The 18,680-nt window shown below is 31.2% G+C and overlaps 1 protein-coding gene across 2 annotated transcripts in view; it reads right to left on the bottom strand.

Moving 5' to 3' along the window:
* Positions 1-3,650: 3,650 nt before the first annotated feature.
* The window catches only part of LOC129750510 (semaphorin-2A), a 402,306-nt gene continuing 387,276 nt past the window's right edge, over positions 3,651-18,680 (bottom strand). For both annotated transcript variants that reach the window (XM_055745474.1, XM_055745473.1), the window contains 4 exons: positions 14,542-14,858; positions 14,294-14,402; positions 4,316-4,394; positions 3,651-4,126 (listed from right to left, as the gene is read on the bottom strand). In XM_055745474.1, coding sequence (XP_055601449.1) covers positions 4,323-4,394; positions 14,294-14,402; positions 14,542-14,858 — 498 coding nt within the window. In that variant the 3' untranslated portion in view covers positions 3,651-4,126; positions 4,316-4,322. The remainder of the gene's footprint in view (positions 4,127-4,315; positions 4,395-14,293; positions 14,403-14,541; positions 14,859-18,680) is intronic.

The following is an 18,680-nucleotide window of genomic DNA, read 5'->3' as shown; positions in this document are numbered from 1 at the left end:
AAGGATCAAATCTGTCTGAGGAATGTTCCAAACAACAAAAAATTTGAATTTCTGTTCCTCCAAAGGTAAGATAACTTGAAATTAAATAAATCAAAGATTCAAATAAAAACAGAATATCAGAATACTGAGAAAAAAAATTATCATATAAATTCCTGAAAAAACCAAAAACTACAAGAAAAACTAAAACCTACTTGAGACAATTTTACAAAAGAATTAAAACTTGGAAAAATTTGAACAATTTCAAATCAAACAAAAAAAAAATGGGAAAAAACCTCAGATGATAATAATTTTAAATATAAGATTTAAGAAAGGACAAAATTAATCAATTTTGAAAACGACTTAAAAAAACAAAAATTTTAACACCCTTATTAAATGTGATCAAAAACTTCTTTGTCATTTTTGTTATTTAAATAATTTTTGTCATTTTTGTTACTTTTGTTATTTTCATTTACATTTCATGATTTTTGTGATTGTTTTTTTCATTTTTTTCATTTCTGTCATTTTTGTCATTTTTGTCATTTTTGTCATTTTTGTCATTTTTGTCATTTTTGTCATTTTTGTCATTTTTGTCATTTTTGTCATTTTTGTCATTTTTGTCATTTTTGTCATTTTTGTCATTTTTGTCATTTTTGTCATTTTTGTCATTTTTGTCATTTTTGTCATTTTTGTCATTTTTGTCATTTTTGTCATTTTTGTCATTTTTGTCATTTTTGTCATTTTTGTCATTTTTGTCATTTTTGTCATTTTTGTCATTTTTGTCATTTTTGTCATTTTTGTCATTTTTGTCATTTTTGTCATTTTTGTCATTTTTGTCATTTTTGTCATTTTTGTCATTTTTGTCATTTTTGTCATTTTTGTCATTTTTGTCATTTTTGTCATTTTTGTCATTTTTGTCATTTTTGTCATTTTTGTCATTTTTGTCATTTTTGTCATTTTTGTCATTTTTGTCATTTTTGTCATTTTTGTCATTTTTGTCATTTTTGTCATTTTTGTCATTTTTGTCATTTTTGTCATTTTTGTCATTTTTGTCATTTTTGTCATTTTTGTCATTTTTGTCATTTTTGTCATTTTTGTCATTTTTGTCATTTTTGTCATTTTTGTCATTTTTGTCATTTTTGTCATTTTTGTCATTTTTGTCATTTTTGTCATTTTTGTCATTTTTGTCATTTTTGTCATTTTTGTCATTTTTGTCATTTTTGTCATTTTTGTCATTTTTGTCATTTTTGTCATTTTTGTCATTTTTGTCATTTTTGTCATTTTTGTCATTTTTGTCATTTTTGTCGTTTTTGTCGTTTTTGTCGTTTTTGTCGTTTTTGTCGTTTTTGTCGTTTTTGTCGTTTTTGTCATTTTTGTCATTTTTGTCATTTTTGTCATTTTTGTCATTTTTGTCATTTTTGTCATTTTTGTCATTTTTGTCATTTTTGTCATTTTTGTCATTTTTGTCATTTTTGTCATTTTTGTCATTTTTGTCATTTTTGTCATTTTTGTCATTTTTGTCATTTTTGTCATTTTTGTCATTTTTGTCATTTTTGTCATTTTTGTCATTTTTGTCATTTTTGTCATTTTTGTCATTTTTGTCATTTTTGTCATTTTTGTCATTTTTGTCATTTTTGTCATTTTTGTCATTTTTGTCATTTTTGTCATTTTTGTCATTTTTGTCATTTTTGTCATTTTTGTCATTTTTGTCATTTTTGTCATTTTTGTCATTTTTGTCATTTTTGTCATTTTTGTCATTTTTGTCATTTTTGTCATTTTTGTCATTTTTGTCATTTTTGTCATTTTTGTCATTTTTGTCATTTTTGTCATTTTTGTCATTTTTGTCATTTTTGTCATTTTTGTCATTTTTGTCATTTTTGTCATTTTTGTCATTTTTGTCATTTTTGTCATTTTTGTCATTTTTGTCATTTTTGTCATTTTTGTCATTTTTGTCATTTTTGTCATTTTTGTCATTTTTGTCATTTTTGTCATTTTTGTCATTTTTGTCATTTTTGTCATTTTTGTCATTTTTGTCATTTTTGTCATTTTTGTCATTTTTGTCATTTTTGTCATTTTTGTCATTTTTGTCATTTTTGTCATTTTTGTCATTTTTGTCATTTTTGTCATTTTTGTCATTTTTGTCATTTTTGTCATTTTTGTCATTTTTGTCATTTTTGTCATTTTTGTCATTTTTGTCATTTTTGTCATTTTTGTCGTTTTTGTCGTTTTTGTCGTTTTTGTCGTTTTTGTCATTTTTGTCATTTTTGTCATTTTTGTCATTTTTGTCATTTTTGTCATTTTTGTCATTTTTGTCATTTTTGTCATTTTTGTCATTTTTGTCATTTTTGTCATTTTTGTCATTTTTTGTCATTTTTGTCATTTTTGTCATTTTTGTCATTTTTGTCATTTTTGTCATTTTTGTCATTTTTGTCATTTTTGTCATTTTTGTCATTTTTGTCATTTTTGTCATTTTTGTCATTTTTGTCATTTTTGTCATTTTTGTCATTTTTGTCATTTTTTTCATTTTTGTCATTTTTGTCATTTTTGTCATTTTTGTCATTTTTGTCATTTTTGTCATTTTTGTCATTTTTGTCATTTTTGTCATTTTTGTCATTTTTGTCATTTTTGTCATTTTTGTCATTTTTGTCATTTTTGTCATTTTTGTCATTTTTGTCATTTTTGTCATTTTTGTCATTTTTGTCATTTTTGTCATTTTTGTCATTTTTGTCATTTTTGTCATTTTTGTCATTTTTGTCATTTTTGTCATTTTTGTCATTTTTGTCATTTTTGTCATTTTTGTCATTTTTGTCATTTTTGTCATTTTTGTCATTTTTGTCATTTTTGTCATTTTTGTCATTTTTGTCATTTTTGTCATTTTTGTCATTTTTGTCATTTTTGTCATTTTTGTCATTTTTGTCATTTTTGTCATTTTTGTCATTTTTGTCATTTTTGTCATTTTTGTCATTTTTGTCATTTTTGTCATTTTTGTCATTTTTGTCATTTTTGTCATTTTTGTCATTTTTGTCATTTTTGTCATTTTTGTCATTTTTGTCATTTTTGTCATTTTTGTCATTTTTGTCATTTTTGTCATTTTTGTCATTTTTGTCATTTTTGTCATTTTTGTCATTTTTGTCATTTTTGTCATTTTTGTCATTTTTGTCATTTTTGTCATTTTTGTCATTTTTGTCATTTTTGTCATTTTTGTCATTTTTGTCATTTTTGTCATTTTTGTCATTTTTGTCATTTTTGTCATTTTTGTCATTTTTGTCATTTTTGTCATTTTTGTCATTTTTGTCATTTTTGTCATTTTTGTCATTTTTGTCATTTTTGTCATTTTTGTCATTTTTGTCATTTTTGTCATTTTTGTCATTTTTGTCATTTTTGTCATTTTTGTCATTTTCGTCATTTTTGTCATTATCAGAATTATCAGAAAACTTAGAGTGGGTTTTATGTATTTGCACCTTAATTTTAAAAAAATATATCATAAAATTTGTTGGTTTTATTTAAATGTTTCTAGGAACTTACCTTAAAACGCTTCGCGATGCCTCCTCGTCGACGACCACGGACGTCCAGATAGAGATGAAAAACGAAAAATAAGTAAAATGACAACCTCAACCGTGCTTCACTTCCGGTTTCAACATGCACTCTCTCTGTTCTGTTAATCGTTTGTTCGATTTGTTTTTTTTTTTTGTAAATTTTGTTAGACTTTTTGTTTATTTTAGAAAAAAGAGAAGCCTGGGTTTTGTATGAGATTTGAATAATGTGATGGCAAGTTCTATAATGATGATCGTTCGCAAGCTCGTTGGAATTCGCTAATAGTGTGTGGGTTTATTTTTGATTTTTTTTTCTTTTTTTTTTTCTTTACATTCTTTCCCATAGCTGTGTGATTCTGTTAAAACAATTGTAACCTTAACATTGAACTATTTCCGGTTAGCTTAGGAAATGTTATGTTCAATGATCCAAATTGTCAATCACACACACACAGCATATGTAGTCGTACTTCGAGATTGCTTTTATCTTTCATTCTCTCTCGCTCTTTCTTTCTCTTATTATTGGATCATTAAGGGTATCACAGTTCATTTAGTTGATTGTAGTACCCTACCGAAGGTAGTGGACAAGCTATTCGATGTTGAAGTGTCAAAATTTGGTCCTGGAGGGCAGCAAGATTCCGTTTCGCGAGAATGGTGGTTCCAAGCCAGGGTGGAGAAAAATTGGAAAAAGGAAGAGAAAAAAAAAAATAAAACAATCAAACAATGTCAGTCAGCGTCTTTCAATCGAAATCAATGATGATAATTTTTCAATTCAGGATCAACCGTCCTTGATTGGCCATCTTGCTTACCTTGATATCAGACGTTGGGATTGCGTTGGAAAACATCGTTAGGATGTTGATTGCTGTAGTTTTGCTTGGATGAACATTGCTGGGGAAGAGAAAAGAAAACCGCAAACGGTAAAAAACAGATGGACAGTGTTTTGCGAGGTCGTAAAGTTACGATTGGCGAAGATGACGAGATCAAAAGTCGAGGAACAAACATCCAAAATGCTCCTTGCCTTTAATCTAGAAGAATCATCACATCTCAAAAGTTTTCCTCAAATATGTACCTTTTTGAATCATTCCAACTATAAGAAGTGAGCACAGTGATATTGTATAAATTTTGTTCAATAATGATTGGATACTTTTTAAGAAACCCGGTGGATACGAAAGTATCTTAGACAACAATCACACTTTAGCATTCTTTATAATCCTTAATATGATCAAACCAATTGCCAGATTCCAGGCAATGTTATTTAAAAACCTGGCAAAAACCAACCATTTGATTTAAAAAATTTCAACCCACAATCCTGTAAATATCCGCAAAATTTTGGTTAAAACGATGGATTTGTTCAATAAAAATCAAGAAGGAATTCTTGATTTTATGTTCTATCAAAATTCATAAGCAGATTTAAAATCGTATTTTTTTTAAGAAAATCGTTCATGATTATTAAGATAGAACTTGTTCAATAAAGTTCATTTTTGTTCGCCAAAACCATAAACTATAATCATTCAACTTGAGCTTATGATTATATATTGTAAATACAGCGAAAAAATCCGGACGAAATCTAGGCTTTTTTCAACAAAACTTACAGGGCCGGACCGTACTTTTCCTAAATTTTAAGTCAAACATCCGGGAAAGTTCGTGTTAAACTTGGCAATCTGAAGAACTTAGTTTTTATTCTTCTTCTTTTTATTCTTTGAGCAAAATAGCTAAAACATGAAAGCATGCTGGAAAATAAGTTGTCTTCGAGAGGATACATTTTTGCTGATTCGGATCCGTGCGTTTTTGGTATCCGTGCGATATATGCCCGTGCAGTTATCGGGCTGGTGATGTTTTGATGCTGGAGTCCATAGCAACCGAAGCTTCTGAAGCCGATTTGCCTCTTTATATTTTTTCGGTGATATATCCGTTTCGTTTCAATTTTATACAGCGCACTTCTCTATTATGTTCACCTTTTGCGGTGAAAATCAGCTGAATTCAAAATTCGATTTAATGAATTTGTTAATATTTTCTTTCTTCAGGAAAAACTTTTTCCATAGAGCTTAAATTTTGACATTCTTGCAAGGCAATGCCTACTTCCGGCAATCCATTTAAGTCATTTTTTATTGCGTTGAGAAATAGCTGTTGAAGTTGAATTGCCACATTGTTATTCTAATTATCAATTTCAAAAAAATATTGCAAATTCAATTTAAAAAAAAATAGTTTTGGAATCAAAAAATTATCTCAATACGAGAATTTTTTTTTCGAACATTGTGATTCTTAATTAAATTTATAAAAATAAATATCAATGGTTGTCTGTGTGGCTGTCTGTTCTCTATAGACTCGGAAATTAGTGAACCGATCGTCGTTAAATTTATTATCTGGAAGTTTTTGGGTCGTAGATGGTTTCTAAAGCCTTCAGGGACTTTAAATCATTAAGCTTGATGTGCTTTAATTAGTCTTCAACAATACCACCATTTTCTCAAGGTTTTAATAAAAATATAATACTAGGGTTAGTTGCCCTACTTTGGACCCTTTAAGCGGTGGGTTTCAAATAAACAATGTTTTTCTTAGAAATGGGCGTGAGGTTTATATTTTTCAGAAAATTTATTTATAGTTCATGATCTAATCTGCAAGTTTCAATGAACATTTTCAGCATAGGTTTCGCCGTTATTGAAAGATTTGCAAAGATATGGACTATCAAAATTTCCATCTTTGAACCTACTGTTCCTATTTTGGTACTAAACTGGTTCCTTCCATTGGACCCGGATCTAAAATACCTATAAAAAGTATGATTTTTTGAAAATAAATTAACAAATGAATCGAAAATGTTATCTTTAATCGAATTTTATCATTAAAAGTTATTACAGATTTTTAACGATTTAAAACCCTTAAATTTCTGCTTTAATATCTCATCATCAGTAGAGCGATATCTGAAACTTATTTGTGTTTACATACTTGTTGTTTATTTGCGTAAAGCTGACAAAAAATGTTAGAAATGTTCAATATTGGTTCTCAATTGTGCCCGAATTAAAAATTCGCACCTTTGTTGATTTGTGGGTGATGAACCAAAGTTTTGTTGATGTCAGGTCTAAAAATGGAACATCAAAGTCAAAAGCTTCCTATTTTTGGACCCTTTACAAACTTTTCGGGTTTTCCATTGATTTTCATCTAGTTCAGGAAAAATAGGTAGTGTAGTTCATATTGATCACAGTGAAAGTAATTTCCCTTTTAACTTTGGCTTGGACAGTAAATGAAAGGGATTTTTCTTTATTTAGGGGATAGGGGAGAGGGTAGGCTATATGCGCATATTAAGGAAAACCCTCATTTTCTCCCATATTCCGATAGATAGGAGTCTGAAAACTATATGCACATGAGCGGACATCTGTTTTCTATACGTTAGAGCATTTTTTCTGTTAAAATCTCTTACAGTTTTTGTGGAAATAATTTTATAATAAAAGAAGTCAAAATAGCCGATTTCCGAAACCGGCGGGCTAAATGCGCATATTTATGTTTTAAGCTATATTTCATTTACACTTGCAATATTTTGAAATTATTTAATTGAAAATGGTAGAAACGGATGTTAAGCATACGTCAAGGCTGAAATTTTGGTGAAATTTTTTACATTACTAGTTTTTTTTGCTTGAAACATAGTTAAGTTTTCCATATGGTCATATTTCATGGTAATATTTTGTTCATATTGTATTTCTGTCAGATCAGTATGAAGTTCTTCTTTTTTCGCTGTAAGATCGTGATTTGAGCGTACATTTAATGTTTAAATGGAAGAAAGTAAAAAATTTATAAGAATAATCTATTTTTCTTGATATAGGCATTTAACCTGCCTTGATATGGGCATTCAGAACCTGTCTGTTATTCCAATATCTTATCATTTACAACTTTGCCAAAAGCTTCAATTTGTTGAAATTCCGATTTCCAGATGAATGAGAAAGAAAAACAATTAAAATTTTTGTTCACAGAATCTGTACGCACAATAATTAAAGTTCAATATATTATAACAAAACTGACAAAAATCTTGTTTGAATTTTTAAATTTTTTCGACTTTATATAACAATTTCATTTTTTGATGCCATGTGTTAAAAGCGTATTACCCTCAAACTGCACTGATTAGATATGATGAATCTTTAGCCATATCGTCAATCGGCTGTATGCGCATATTACCCAACATGCGCATTTAGGAACACTTCCCCCTACTCTGATTTCTCAAACCGCGCCCCACTATGTGAGCAGTCTGAATAACCACTTATTAGAAAAGACATTTTTAAAAACGTTGAAAATTTCATCAGAAAGACTTTTAATGGCGAAAAGCGGTATGGTAGGATTCATGCAGAATAAGAGTTCATTGTGTGCATAGTAGTATCTTTATCATATGCTAGAAAAATTAATTATTTACAATTTTCGGCATTTTAGGACTAAAGTAGGCTCTAGGTCCAAAGTAGGAGCACTCACGCTATATTGTGTCAAATCATTCAATGCATTTCGAATTCGCTACCCAGACGAGTTTTAACGTAATAAGGTGATTTACAGTAGTTTTTCGATTTTATCACTGTTCAATTTTATTAATACTCACCAAATGCACGCTCGAATTTATCACGGTTATTGTTTCGATTTTATCACGAGTTTTAAGAAATCATTCAGAAATCATTTCCAGGACCCTAATTTTCATTCAAAAGCGTAGAGCGTCTTTGTTCATGATATTTTTATAGTAGGTATTCAATAAAATGAATCATTGTTTAAAATCATTGTTTAAGTCAAATGTCAAATGTCGATTATTACAAGTGTTATTAACATTCAACACTTGTAATAATCGACTTAAGTATTTTAACGTGACGCTAATGCTGGTGTTGCTATTTGTGTGTCGCTCTTAAAAAGTAAAAATTTTTCGTTATGCAAATCATTTAAAATGTAGGTGAATTTATGTTCGCTCTTCTTCAGTGAACACTAAAATATATTTTAAATGACAATTTAACACTACAATTACAATCTTTGATTTCAAACTTACAAATTACTAACTTTCGTCCATACTTTTTGTTCTGGCTCAGGTTGTTTTATTTTTCGTTTACATTTGTGTGTCAGTGTCTGTGTTAATTTGGAAAAGACGGGATCGTATGCTGTTTTAAAATTATTGTTATTTACAGTGTTCGGCATCGCTAACTGAAAAATTAGCGCCGCTGATTAAATCGCTAACTCATAAAAAGTTAGTGACCGCTTATTAAATACGCTAAATGTGCAGGAAAAGTTATCGCTTTAAGCTTAAAGCGCTAATCGCTAATCGCTAATCAACATTAAGGTCGGAACAAATATCAAATTCTTTTTAAATCACGCCCTTCCCCCTTTGATTTCTAAAACTCTTTAAGGAGGAATAAATAAAATTTCCTTTACTTAATTTGAAATTAGATAAATTGATCGAATTTTCATTAAACTTTATGAGCAAACCAAAACTGTCAAAAATAGGAATTTTTACAAGTTTTTGTGTTCTACGAATAAAAACAACCAAATTTACGAACAATTTCAAGAGCAAAAAAACGAAATATGGAAGATGGGAGCTATATTTCATTTTTTTTTATTTCAATTTTGGTTAAAAATTTACTCGACTTAACGGTTTTGTGCAAAGTAGATAAATGCAATTTTGTTGCAAACAATCTTTTGTGCAATTCATTTCATTTTGCTGTTTTTAGCATTATTTTACATTATCCTCACTTAAAATCTTTAACCTATTTACTCCTTTTTCAAACTTGCTGGAGCATTGTCAAACGTGAATATTTATGCAATTTCTATTTGAACTTAAAACGAAAGCTTCAATGGTGATTCTATCAAATTTTTATATGAACTGATCTGTAAAATCTCTAAGAAACTGTATTGTGAAAAGTAAATATCTCAACCACTTGAAAGCAAATGCTGATGAAAAGTTGTTAAAAATAGTTTTGTATTGTTTAACACCTAGGTGTTATCTTCTTCTGAAAATTTTGCGAAAAAAAAGTGCTAAAAGAGAAAAAAAAATGACACTAAATACATCATTTCTCTAACTCGAGTACGCATTCCTCCAATTGATCCAATTGAGCAATCAGAATGATGGCCCATGTCACTTTAACTTGATTAATGACAAAAAGTTTATTCTGTCACTAATAATTTGAGAGATTGATACAAATATATGGGAGTTAGCGGTATTCAATTAGCAGAACCAAATAATAGCGGAACTTTTTAATTCGCTAGATCAATCAAAACTTAGCGGCAAAATTAAACCGCTAACGAAAAGTTAGCGGACTAACTAGCGAATAGCGGATTAGCGCTTTTGTACCGGTTATTTATAATATGTTTTAGTGTCCACTGAAGAGGAGCGAATGGCAAAGTTGCTCGAAACGTCTGGACAACTTGTAAAAAACCGTTTTTAATTTGTGAAACTCGCCGAAAAACGTCGATAAAATTCAACAACATTTTTGTAAGAGGGTGCTCTCACTCGCAAAAAAAAAGAAATGGAAATAAAATAAAGTGAATTACTGAATATTTATCAAGATAAACGATAAAAACATTTAATGCTGCCAAAAATTCATTTTTTTTTTCATTTGGAAATCTTTTCTCATTATGAAAAATTGAGACCCGTTTTTGTTATAAAGAATACTTATAGATATTACTTATAATGGAGAGTTTGAACACATGTCCTACAAAGATCAAATGTTCTAAATAGAACAAAACAACAAACCTGTTTTCTAAAAAAAATTAAAAAAATATTTTTAGAGATATTGCACTTAGTTCGAGGAATCTAACAAAATGAGACGTTAAGATCTTTTCTTATCATTTTGAATGTTTCCCCCACGAAAAATTAACAATAAAAATTATAATTCCAATATGTCAATTGTAAGAGTATGATTTGAATTTCTTTATGCCATATTTTCAAAGCCATAATAGATTCTCATTTTATTTTTTAACAAAAAGTTTTGAAAAATGTATGTTATGGGTTCAATAAATCCCTTAAGACTAAAATGATTCATTTTTTTCTTAGGGATGTTCATCATTGCGAAACACAAAATTATTAATATGTATCCTAAATATTAAATTTATTTAAACATTTTTTGATGATTGATGGAGTTGAAAAGGTGCTTTTACCTGAAAATTTGCAAATTACGCCTTTAAGTATGCTATGACATTATTGTAGAAGAAAATCTTTTTGAATGACTTTTGCCTGAAACTTATAAAGTGTGAAATTATAACTTACATGACCAAAAAAGTCAATGGAACTTTTATATTTAGATTTTGCATGATTATATGATATAATTAAAATAAGAAAAAAAACAAGTATCTTCACTCTTCCTATAAAATAAAATAATACTTTAAAAATTTTAACATAATGAAATATTGAAAATATAATCATTTACCTACTGATTGTAAAATTTTACAGGCCAGAAAATGAAATCCTGAAACAAGAAACTTTCATTTAATTGACGTCATTTCAAAATGTAAATTCAAGAAAAAAATATATTTTGGAAATACCATCCAATCACTTTCATTTTGGTTGAAGTGTATGTAAGAAAACAAAGAGTAAACAATTGTAAAATGAATTATTAATTTTGGAATCAGAGTTTTAAGCATGTCATATTTTTACAAATTTAAAATTTTACAAAATCTTCGCATAGAAAGTCGTAATTGAAGTAGCAGCATGAATTTTGATGAAATATTGGTATTCAAAAAGGAAGTACAATTTTTAAAATCTTAATAAGTTTTAATATTGTTTTACCCTTTAACCTAGGGTAAATTCTTTTGCTTTGGAAATAGAGCCTACTTTGATTCTAAAGTGCCAAATATCGGAAATAACTCATTTCGTTTGTGATGATTTCAGATAATCCCATGCAAATAATAAACTCTTATGCTTCCTTTATTTTATTTACCATTCAAAGATAATTCTAATAAAATTTTCAACGTTTCGAAAAAGTTGTTTATCTTTACTGGTAAACCAGAGAGCTCAATTAGCGGGAAGCATTTCAAGACTTAAGAAAGATTAAAAATAAATCACATAATTTAACAGGTCAAGTCTAAATTTGAGGGAAACTATCATTGCTGTGATGAATATCAACAATACTGTCTTTTTCCTAAAAAATAAACAGAAAACCATTGGAAAACCCGGAGAATAGGTAAAAGTAATCGATAATGTAAGTTCATCGTATTTTTTTAAATTTAAAATGAAAGATTAACTTAGGTTTTGATGTTTTTTAGAGAAGTCTAACCTTTTACTGGCATTTTAGCAGTTCAATCGCCGCACCCTGTAGTCTAGATCCAACAAAGGGTGTTAGTACAGTAACGAAGCAGGCACAGTAGGTTCATAGTAGGAAACATTGGTCATCTATATTTTTGTAAATCTAAGGCAAAATCTAGGATAAAAATTCTCATTGAAACTTTCAGATAAGACCATAAATTATGAATGGGTTTTATGAAAACCAAAAAACACCCGTCCATGTATGAGAAAAAACATGGGTTTATATAAACCACTGCTTAAAAGATCCAAAGTACGGCAAATTACACTATATTTACCAATATGTTAAAAAAAGTGATAGAAATCCGCAAAATCTGTTAGAAAATTATTTTCTACTGTCTTCTCACTAGATGCAGGAAAAGACATCGAATTTCAGCTAGGTTAAAACTGAAAAAGCAGTAATTGCGCGAAGTTGAAAAGTTAGTTTTCGTTTCAAGATCTAAATCACAGACTTCAGTTTTTTTTCATGTTTTGGCCAAAAATGCAAAATTTGTTGTTTTGTTTATATACATATGAGTTAAGATAAAACCATTAGTTTGTGATGAATGTTGAATGAGCAAAAACATGCTTTTTAATATAATCTATGTTGAAATTTTTTTTTCTTAACTGCAATAATGACAGAAATCATACGTACTTTACAAAGGATAATACGATCAAAACTATCAATATATTTGCCCTTGTATTATTTCAAACGTTACTTTTTATTGTATGATTTGAACCGTTTATTTTGAGTTCACTCGGTTCAAAAATTCTATTTTTTCATCTAGCATCATCTGCCATAGTTGAACTTTAAAAAATAAGAATTTTTGAAAAACAATAAACAATATTTTTTAATAAAATATAAATTCAGCTTTAACAAAATGCGTTCAAAAATTGAAATCTAACCATGAATTATTTTAATCTTTTTCGGAAATAATGTTGGTTGAGAATTGCAAATAACATGAGAATTTTGTTTTAAAAATTTGTAGATAGATTTTTTAAACAACCGGAATGTTGTTTTTAGTTTTTAAGTTTTTAATTCCCTGAATCCCTGAATGATCTTCCTTTATCCGGTGATTTTTTTTACATCACTTTTTATTAGATCATTGGACTTACACCTCATATTGCTATTTTAGTAACAGTTCTGTAAAGTAGTCTTGAGATGTAGGATTCTTAAAATTTGTTTACTTCTATGGATAGTAAAAAAATTATTGTTTCGCAACATGAAATACTTTTTTCTTCAAGTAAAATTGGTATGTGGATTTGGGAAAAGTTCATCTCAGCCTGATGAGTAAACTTGCCAGATTGCCAAGTTTTATCTGGACGTGCTGAATTTGACACAAATTTTCGGAAAAGTCCGGTTCTACCCGATTATCAGGGTATCCTTGAAAAATGCTTGGATTTTGCCCGGATGTTTTCACTGTTTTCGCAAAATCGAACATAAAACGCATATAGAGTTATTCAAATTTTCGATTTTTGCTTCCAAAAACAGAATGTTTTAAACGAGTTTTATTAAAATAATGATGTTTTTTTTTCAAGTCACTACAATTTGAAACCTGTTTATATGTTTGATGAGAAAAAATAGTTTGTCAAATGTTTTATTTTCTTGTTTTTGTTGTTAGATAATTCTTGGTATTAAATCTAACTTACCCGGATATTACTCACTTTTTGGATTGAATGTTTTGAAATCAAGTTTTCGGATTTTGCCAGGTTTTTGATAAAATTGCGTTCGCAAAAAATTCTAGCAACCATACTTATGAGTGTATATAGTGCGTTTATTTATTGTATTAAAAAAACTGTAACATTTTGTTATTTGGCAAGACATGAACACGAGTCATTTAAAAATAATTGTCTTTCAAATTAAGGTTATAAATTGACACAAAAGTAGACCTTTTTGGAAAAATTGTGTTAAAAATACATCTCCAATAGTTTAATTATTATTTTTCATTCTTATTACATATAACTCCTTCATTTAAAAAAGTATGGCTTTAAATTCAAGAGAAATTTTTTTTTTCAATTGAATTTCAAACTTCAATTGAATCTCACGCAGATTCCCGCTAAAACTCATCAGTAACCCATCAAGCCATTAAGCTTTTATTTGCATTCCGGTGCAGCATCGAAATCGTTGCTGTACTGAAAATTTGCCCGAGCAAAGATTAACGACGATGAAGACGACGCGACGCGCCGTAATGGCAGTAAAAATAAACGAACGAAACACATGCCTTGAAGTGAGCCAACATTTCTGAAGGGTGAAAGTATCGGTTCCAGAAAAAGAAAGGAAATAAAACAAATAAAAACCGATTGAAATAAATCCACCCACATTGCCCCGAAAGGACAACAACAGTAAAATCTTTAACGATTCTGTTCGCCCCATTTGGACTAATGAGTCTGGAATGGGTCGTTCGTCTTCGGTGGAATTCTGGGAGAAATCTGTTTCGTATCCCGCGCTTCGTTCCTGCTTATACCGTTTTGCAGCAACCGGAGATTAAAACCCTTTTTTTTCGCGTCAGATGATGATTCTTCTAGCTCTTAGCTAAAGGAGGCAAAGGGGAAAGAAACTTACTGCTTGCTTTTTCTCCCAGGTCTTCATCGCCGATTTGTACTTTTCAAACTCGTGGCACCAGTCGGAGTAGATCTTCTGATAGTCGTTGCTCTTGTTTGGTGGCGTACACCTGAATGGGAGAAAATATTGAAGAAAAAACAGATTTGTTTGTAGAAGCATGCTTTTATGTTATTTTTTTTTAAATTTTTCTACGGACAAGAGGTTACAATTCTGAGTATTGAAGTAAAAACAAAAATTGAACCACTCACCGATGGGCATCGACGGTGATGTTGTAGCTGCACAGCAGAGACCCCCCGAGATGGCAATCGTACCGCCCCCCGTCAGCTTCGTTCACCGAAATCACCACCAGGCCTCGTTCCGTCGTTTCGATGTACTTGGTCGGGTTGTACTTGATCTCGTAGCGACCCTTCTCCTTCGAGTGATGATACCAGGTCACCGATTGGTCCTTCAGAATCTCCGGCACCTTGACGAAGCACCCCAGATGGACGCTCTGCCCGTAGGTGACGATGATCTTCTTCTTGAGCACGCTGGTGTCACAGATGTCGTACGTTTCGTTGCCAACGTCCTGCGGAAGAAAAATTGATAGCAAAAATGAGCAAATTTCTAAGTGAAATTTTAGTTATGATGGGCTGATTATGTTTTTCCAGTCTTAAACAGGTCTGACCATAAAACAATTTTCACGACAAAGAATAAATTAAATGAATGAGTTTTTAGAATTTTGGACAATGTCTAGGCACGACAGGTGTGTTTTTTATTCATCCTTAGCATTTTAAATTGGTTCTGAGCAGTGGTTCAGAGCAAAAACGCGCCTTCAAACTGTGCAAATCTTTGTCCAAGAGAACATCCCCTTCCACACTTATTAATGACTTCACTGGCTAACCAATTTGGTATAGGGGAGAGTGGGGATACTTGATCCCCTTTTCTTATTTTCACCATATCTTTTTGGAAAAATTTAGCAACTCGCCATCTTTGACATTTTCTGACAGCTTGTAACTTCAAGTTTCTATGCTCCAAAAATTAGAACGATACTTGAACCCATTGATGAACTAGAAGCATTTTCGTGGGAGTAAAAAAAATGCTTGATCCCTCTATTGAAGGAGACTTGATCTTTTATATACAAGGCCTAATCCTTGTATAAAAATCAAACAAAACTCCAAGATAGAGTGTTAATTGACTATTTTGGTCATGTTTGTTCTCATTAAACAATTTATAGCAGTCATAAGAAGAAAATTCTATAACTTTGTCTCAACGCTAACAACATTGCATACTTAAAAGCGCTATTTTTTATAATTAAAAGAAAATAAATTATTTTTGCTTTTTTCTTCAGACAATTGTTTGATAAATATTAGTTTTTGAATAAATATTAGTAATTTCGTAAACAGCAATCATAACGATCAATTCAGAAGAAGAATATGCCGTTTGGAAGGGGGATCAATTGTACCCAACTCTAGGGGATCAATTGTACCCATAATCAACATTTTAGAAAAAAAAAATCTGAAAAAAGTTGAGAGTTTTCCATTACTTTGAAAATATGGCATTATGAAGTTCATTTTACGCTCGAACGGTTGATACATTGGAGCAAATATTTTTCTTCATAATTTTCCCATGTACTGAACATTTTAAAGTGATGAAAAAAGATCTTCAAGTTACATTTTGTGAAATTTTTCAAACAAAGTTCAATTACTCAAACAATTATTTTGTTAAATTTTTTTAAACTACAAGCATTGTTATTTTTTTTATTTTGGCACATTTTTCTAGAACATTTGATCTGGCTCGTATTCAAACGGTATAAGGAAACATTAACAACGATTCGAGAGCCTTAAGCCAATCGTCGGAGAGAAAATGTCGACCGCAAACTGCGTGGTAAGATTTTGAAGACGAAAAAGATGAATTCCGAATGTCGGACCGTCATTGGGCCAGAAAATTCTGTGCTGCCCATAGTATCGTGAGAAGAATCCGACTTCGGGAAGGAATCACGTAGTACCGAGCTAGCAAACAGCCGAATTGGACCATAAAATAGAATAGTGTGGCCAATCCTATGTCAAGGCTGACTTCGAGCAAATCCCAGGTCAAAAACTTTACTTGCCAACGGAGCAGGGGGATATTCCAGTCAAATTTAAATTTCTTTTGCCAAAAAAAAATTCTACGAAAACTTAAGATTTGCAGGGCATTTGCAGCTTAGGCAATAAACGAAAGTTTTCGTTACAAAAAAGATAATGGAGTCGGTTCTATACCAAAAAGAGTGTCTCCAAAAATGAATTTCACTGTTCATTCGATCTCACGACCATCCCGTGATCATTTGGCCAGATTTGGCAAGCTGTCATCACAGCAAAAACTGCCCCCAGTTCAACCTTATTGAAAAATACTGGGCAATCTTGGAGAGGAGACTCAAGGCAAAGGGAAAGGTTGTCAAAGACATCAATAAGATAAAGAAGGTGTGCGCCGCCTAATGCATCGTGTTTCAGGGAAAATTCGAGAATTCCTTCGAAACCGTGAAAAATAAATTCCGTTTTTTTTTCTTAAAAGTACGAAGAAAACGCTACATTTGTAAGAAAAAAAAAATAGAATCCAATAATAAACGACGTTATCTTATTTTGATCGCCGCTGGGATATATTCTTATCTAAGTTTGTGGCATATCGGCGAATTGAAAATCTAGTTAGAGAGCAATTAAGACAGATATGAAAATTGATAGGTGGAAAGGTCAAAGCTAGAGCGCTTTGGGTAAAAGAAACGAATAGATGGTGAAACCGTGAGCTAGGGCATTGTTTCTTATCGACAGCATGAAACTGCTTGTGTGATTCTTTACCCGGCACCTGCTGGCTGTTTGTAGTAAGCCTATCAATTTTCATATCTGTCTTAATTGCTCTCTAACTAGATTTTCAATTCGCCGATATGCCACAAACTTAGATAAGAATAATAAACAACCGAAAAACAAGCAATTGGTTTGTTCCAGTTGTAAATAATGCAAGCTTCAGTAAATGGTGTAACTCATACTAAAGTCCACTCTAGACAGTCGCACAACTGACATGATTGATACCTACCCTGCATACCTCTTATTAAGGGATAGGTTCAGAAAAGTACTACCACGGATCGTTGCTCAAGCTGAGCCTCTTTAACACGTTCAACGCCATGGGACCCATATTCGGGTGACGTGGTTTTTCCTGGAAAGCCCGCCAAATAAAAAACGGGTGACGCTGTCTTACTCAAGTTAGCCGCTCAGTTTAACCACACGTTGCAAATCTTGAAGTTCTCCCTTTTTACTTTTTCACTTCGAGAATTTCCATGAGCCTGACTAGTAAAACTTCCAAAATAAGCGTGTCGAGGTAGTTGTTAACATGTTGGTCGCCACGCTAGTTTTGGTAATTTTATTAGCCAGTCCCAATTAAATTCTTGGAGCGAGAAAGTAGAGATAGAGAACTCCGTGTGGCTGAACTGAGGGGCTAACTTGAGTAAGTCACAGGTTTTTTATGTGACGGGGTTCCCAGGAAGTACACCCGCCACCCGAATACGGGTCCTATGGCGTCAAACGTGTGAAAACACTAGGCTCACCCTATAAAATCATTGGTGAAGGACTGCCGTGGAATCCTATCTAGGATGGAAACGAAATGAGTTTGAGCCGATCAACGTTCAGTTGCGATGTGTTACAATCCTAGAGCGAACTCAATCGCCGTCGACCCCTCAATTGAGTTGGCACGATCATGATTGAATACCGACATAACACATTGCGAGTTTTTTGTAATTCGGAGCTGCGAGTTATTCTGCTTGCTAGGGACTTAGCTAAGTCGCAACGTACGCTCGGCTCCTTGAGAATGAGTGTCATTCTTGCAGACGATCCAACGAGATTTGAAAAAGCTCGAAAGTCTAAATCTTCCGAGTCCAACTTCAGCACTTGTTGGTTGGGTTGGATAGATAGGATTTGTGTTTTCTTGTCGTTCCTCCTGCCACAAAAGTTGTATGAATTTGATGTTAATAGATTCATATAGAAGGTAACTTATTCTTGTTTCTCTACATTAAAAACAAGGTCAATATTTTCATGTAAATTGCCTGTGGCCGGCTTTGAATAAAAAAAGACCCACAAACAATCAATTGAAATTTTGGCTTAGCTTCGCTGTATCTCATTCCCCACATAACAAATTTTTGCAACACAAATGTTAGTAAACATAATTCTTTTATTTGTTTTTTTCATAACACTTGGTTTCTCGAAAATCTCTGATTCTCATGTGTTATCTTGGAATTAAACTTATTTTTTGCTTATGTATGCTATTGGTCACATTAAACTAGAGTGTCCATCCCGGAATTTCCCGATTGGGGATTCCCGGCAATTTTAAAAATTTGGGAATTCCCAATTCCTGGGAATCATGGTTTCATTCCCGGGAGTTCTCGATA

The sequence above is a fragment of the Uranotaenia lowii genome, chromosome 3, assembly GCF_029784155.1.
Source record: "Uranotaenia lowii strain MFRU-FL chromosome 3, ASM2978415v1, whole genome shotgun sequence".
Classification (NCBI taxonomy): Eukaryota; Metazoa; Arthropoda; class Insecta; order Diptera; family Culicidae; genus Uranotaenia; species Uranotaenia lowii.
This window is presented reverse-complemented; position numbering and strand designations above follow the sequence as displayed.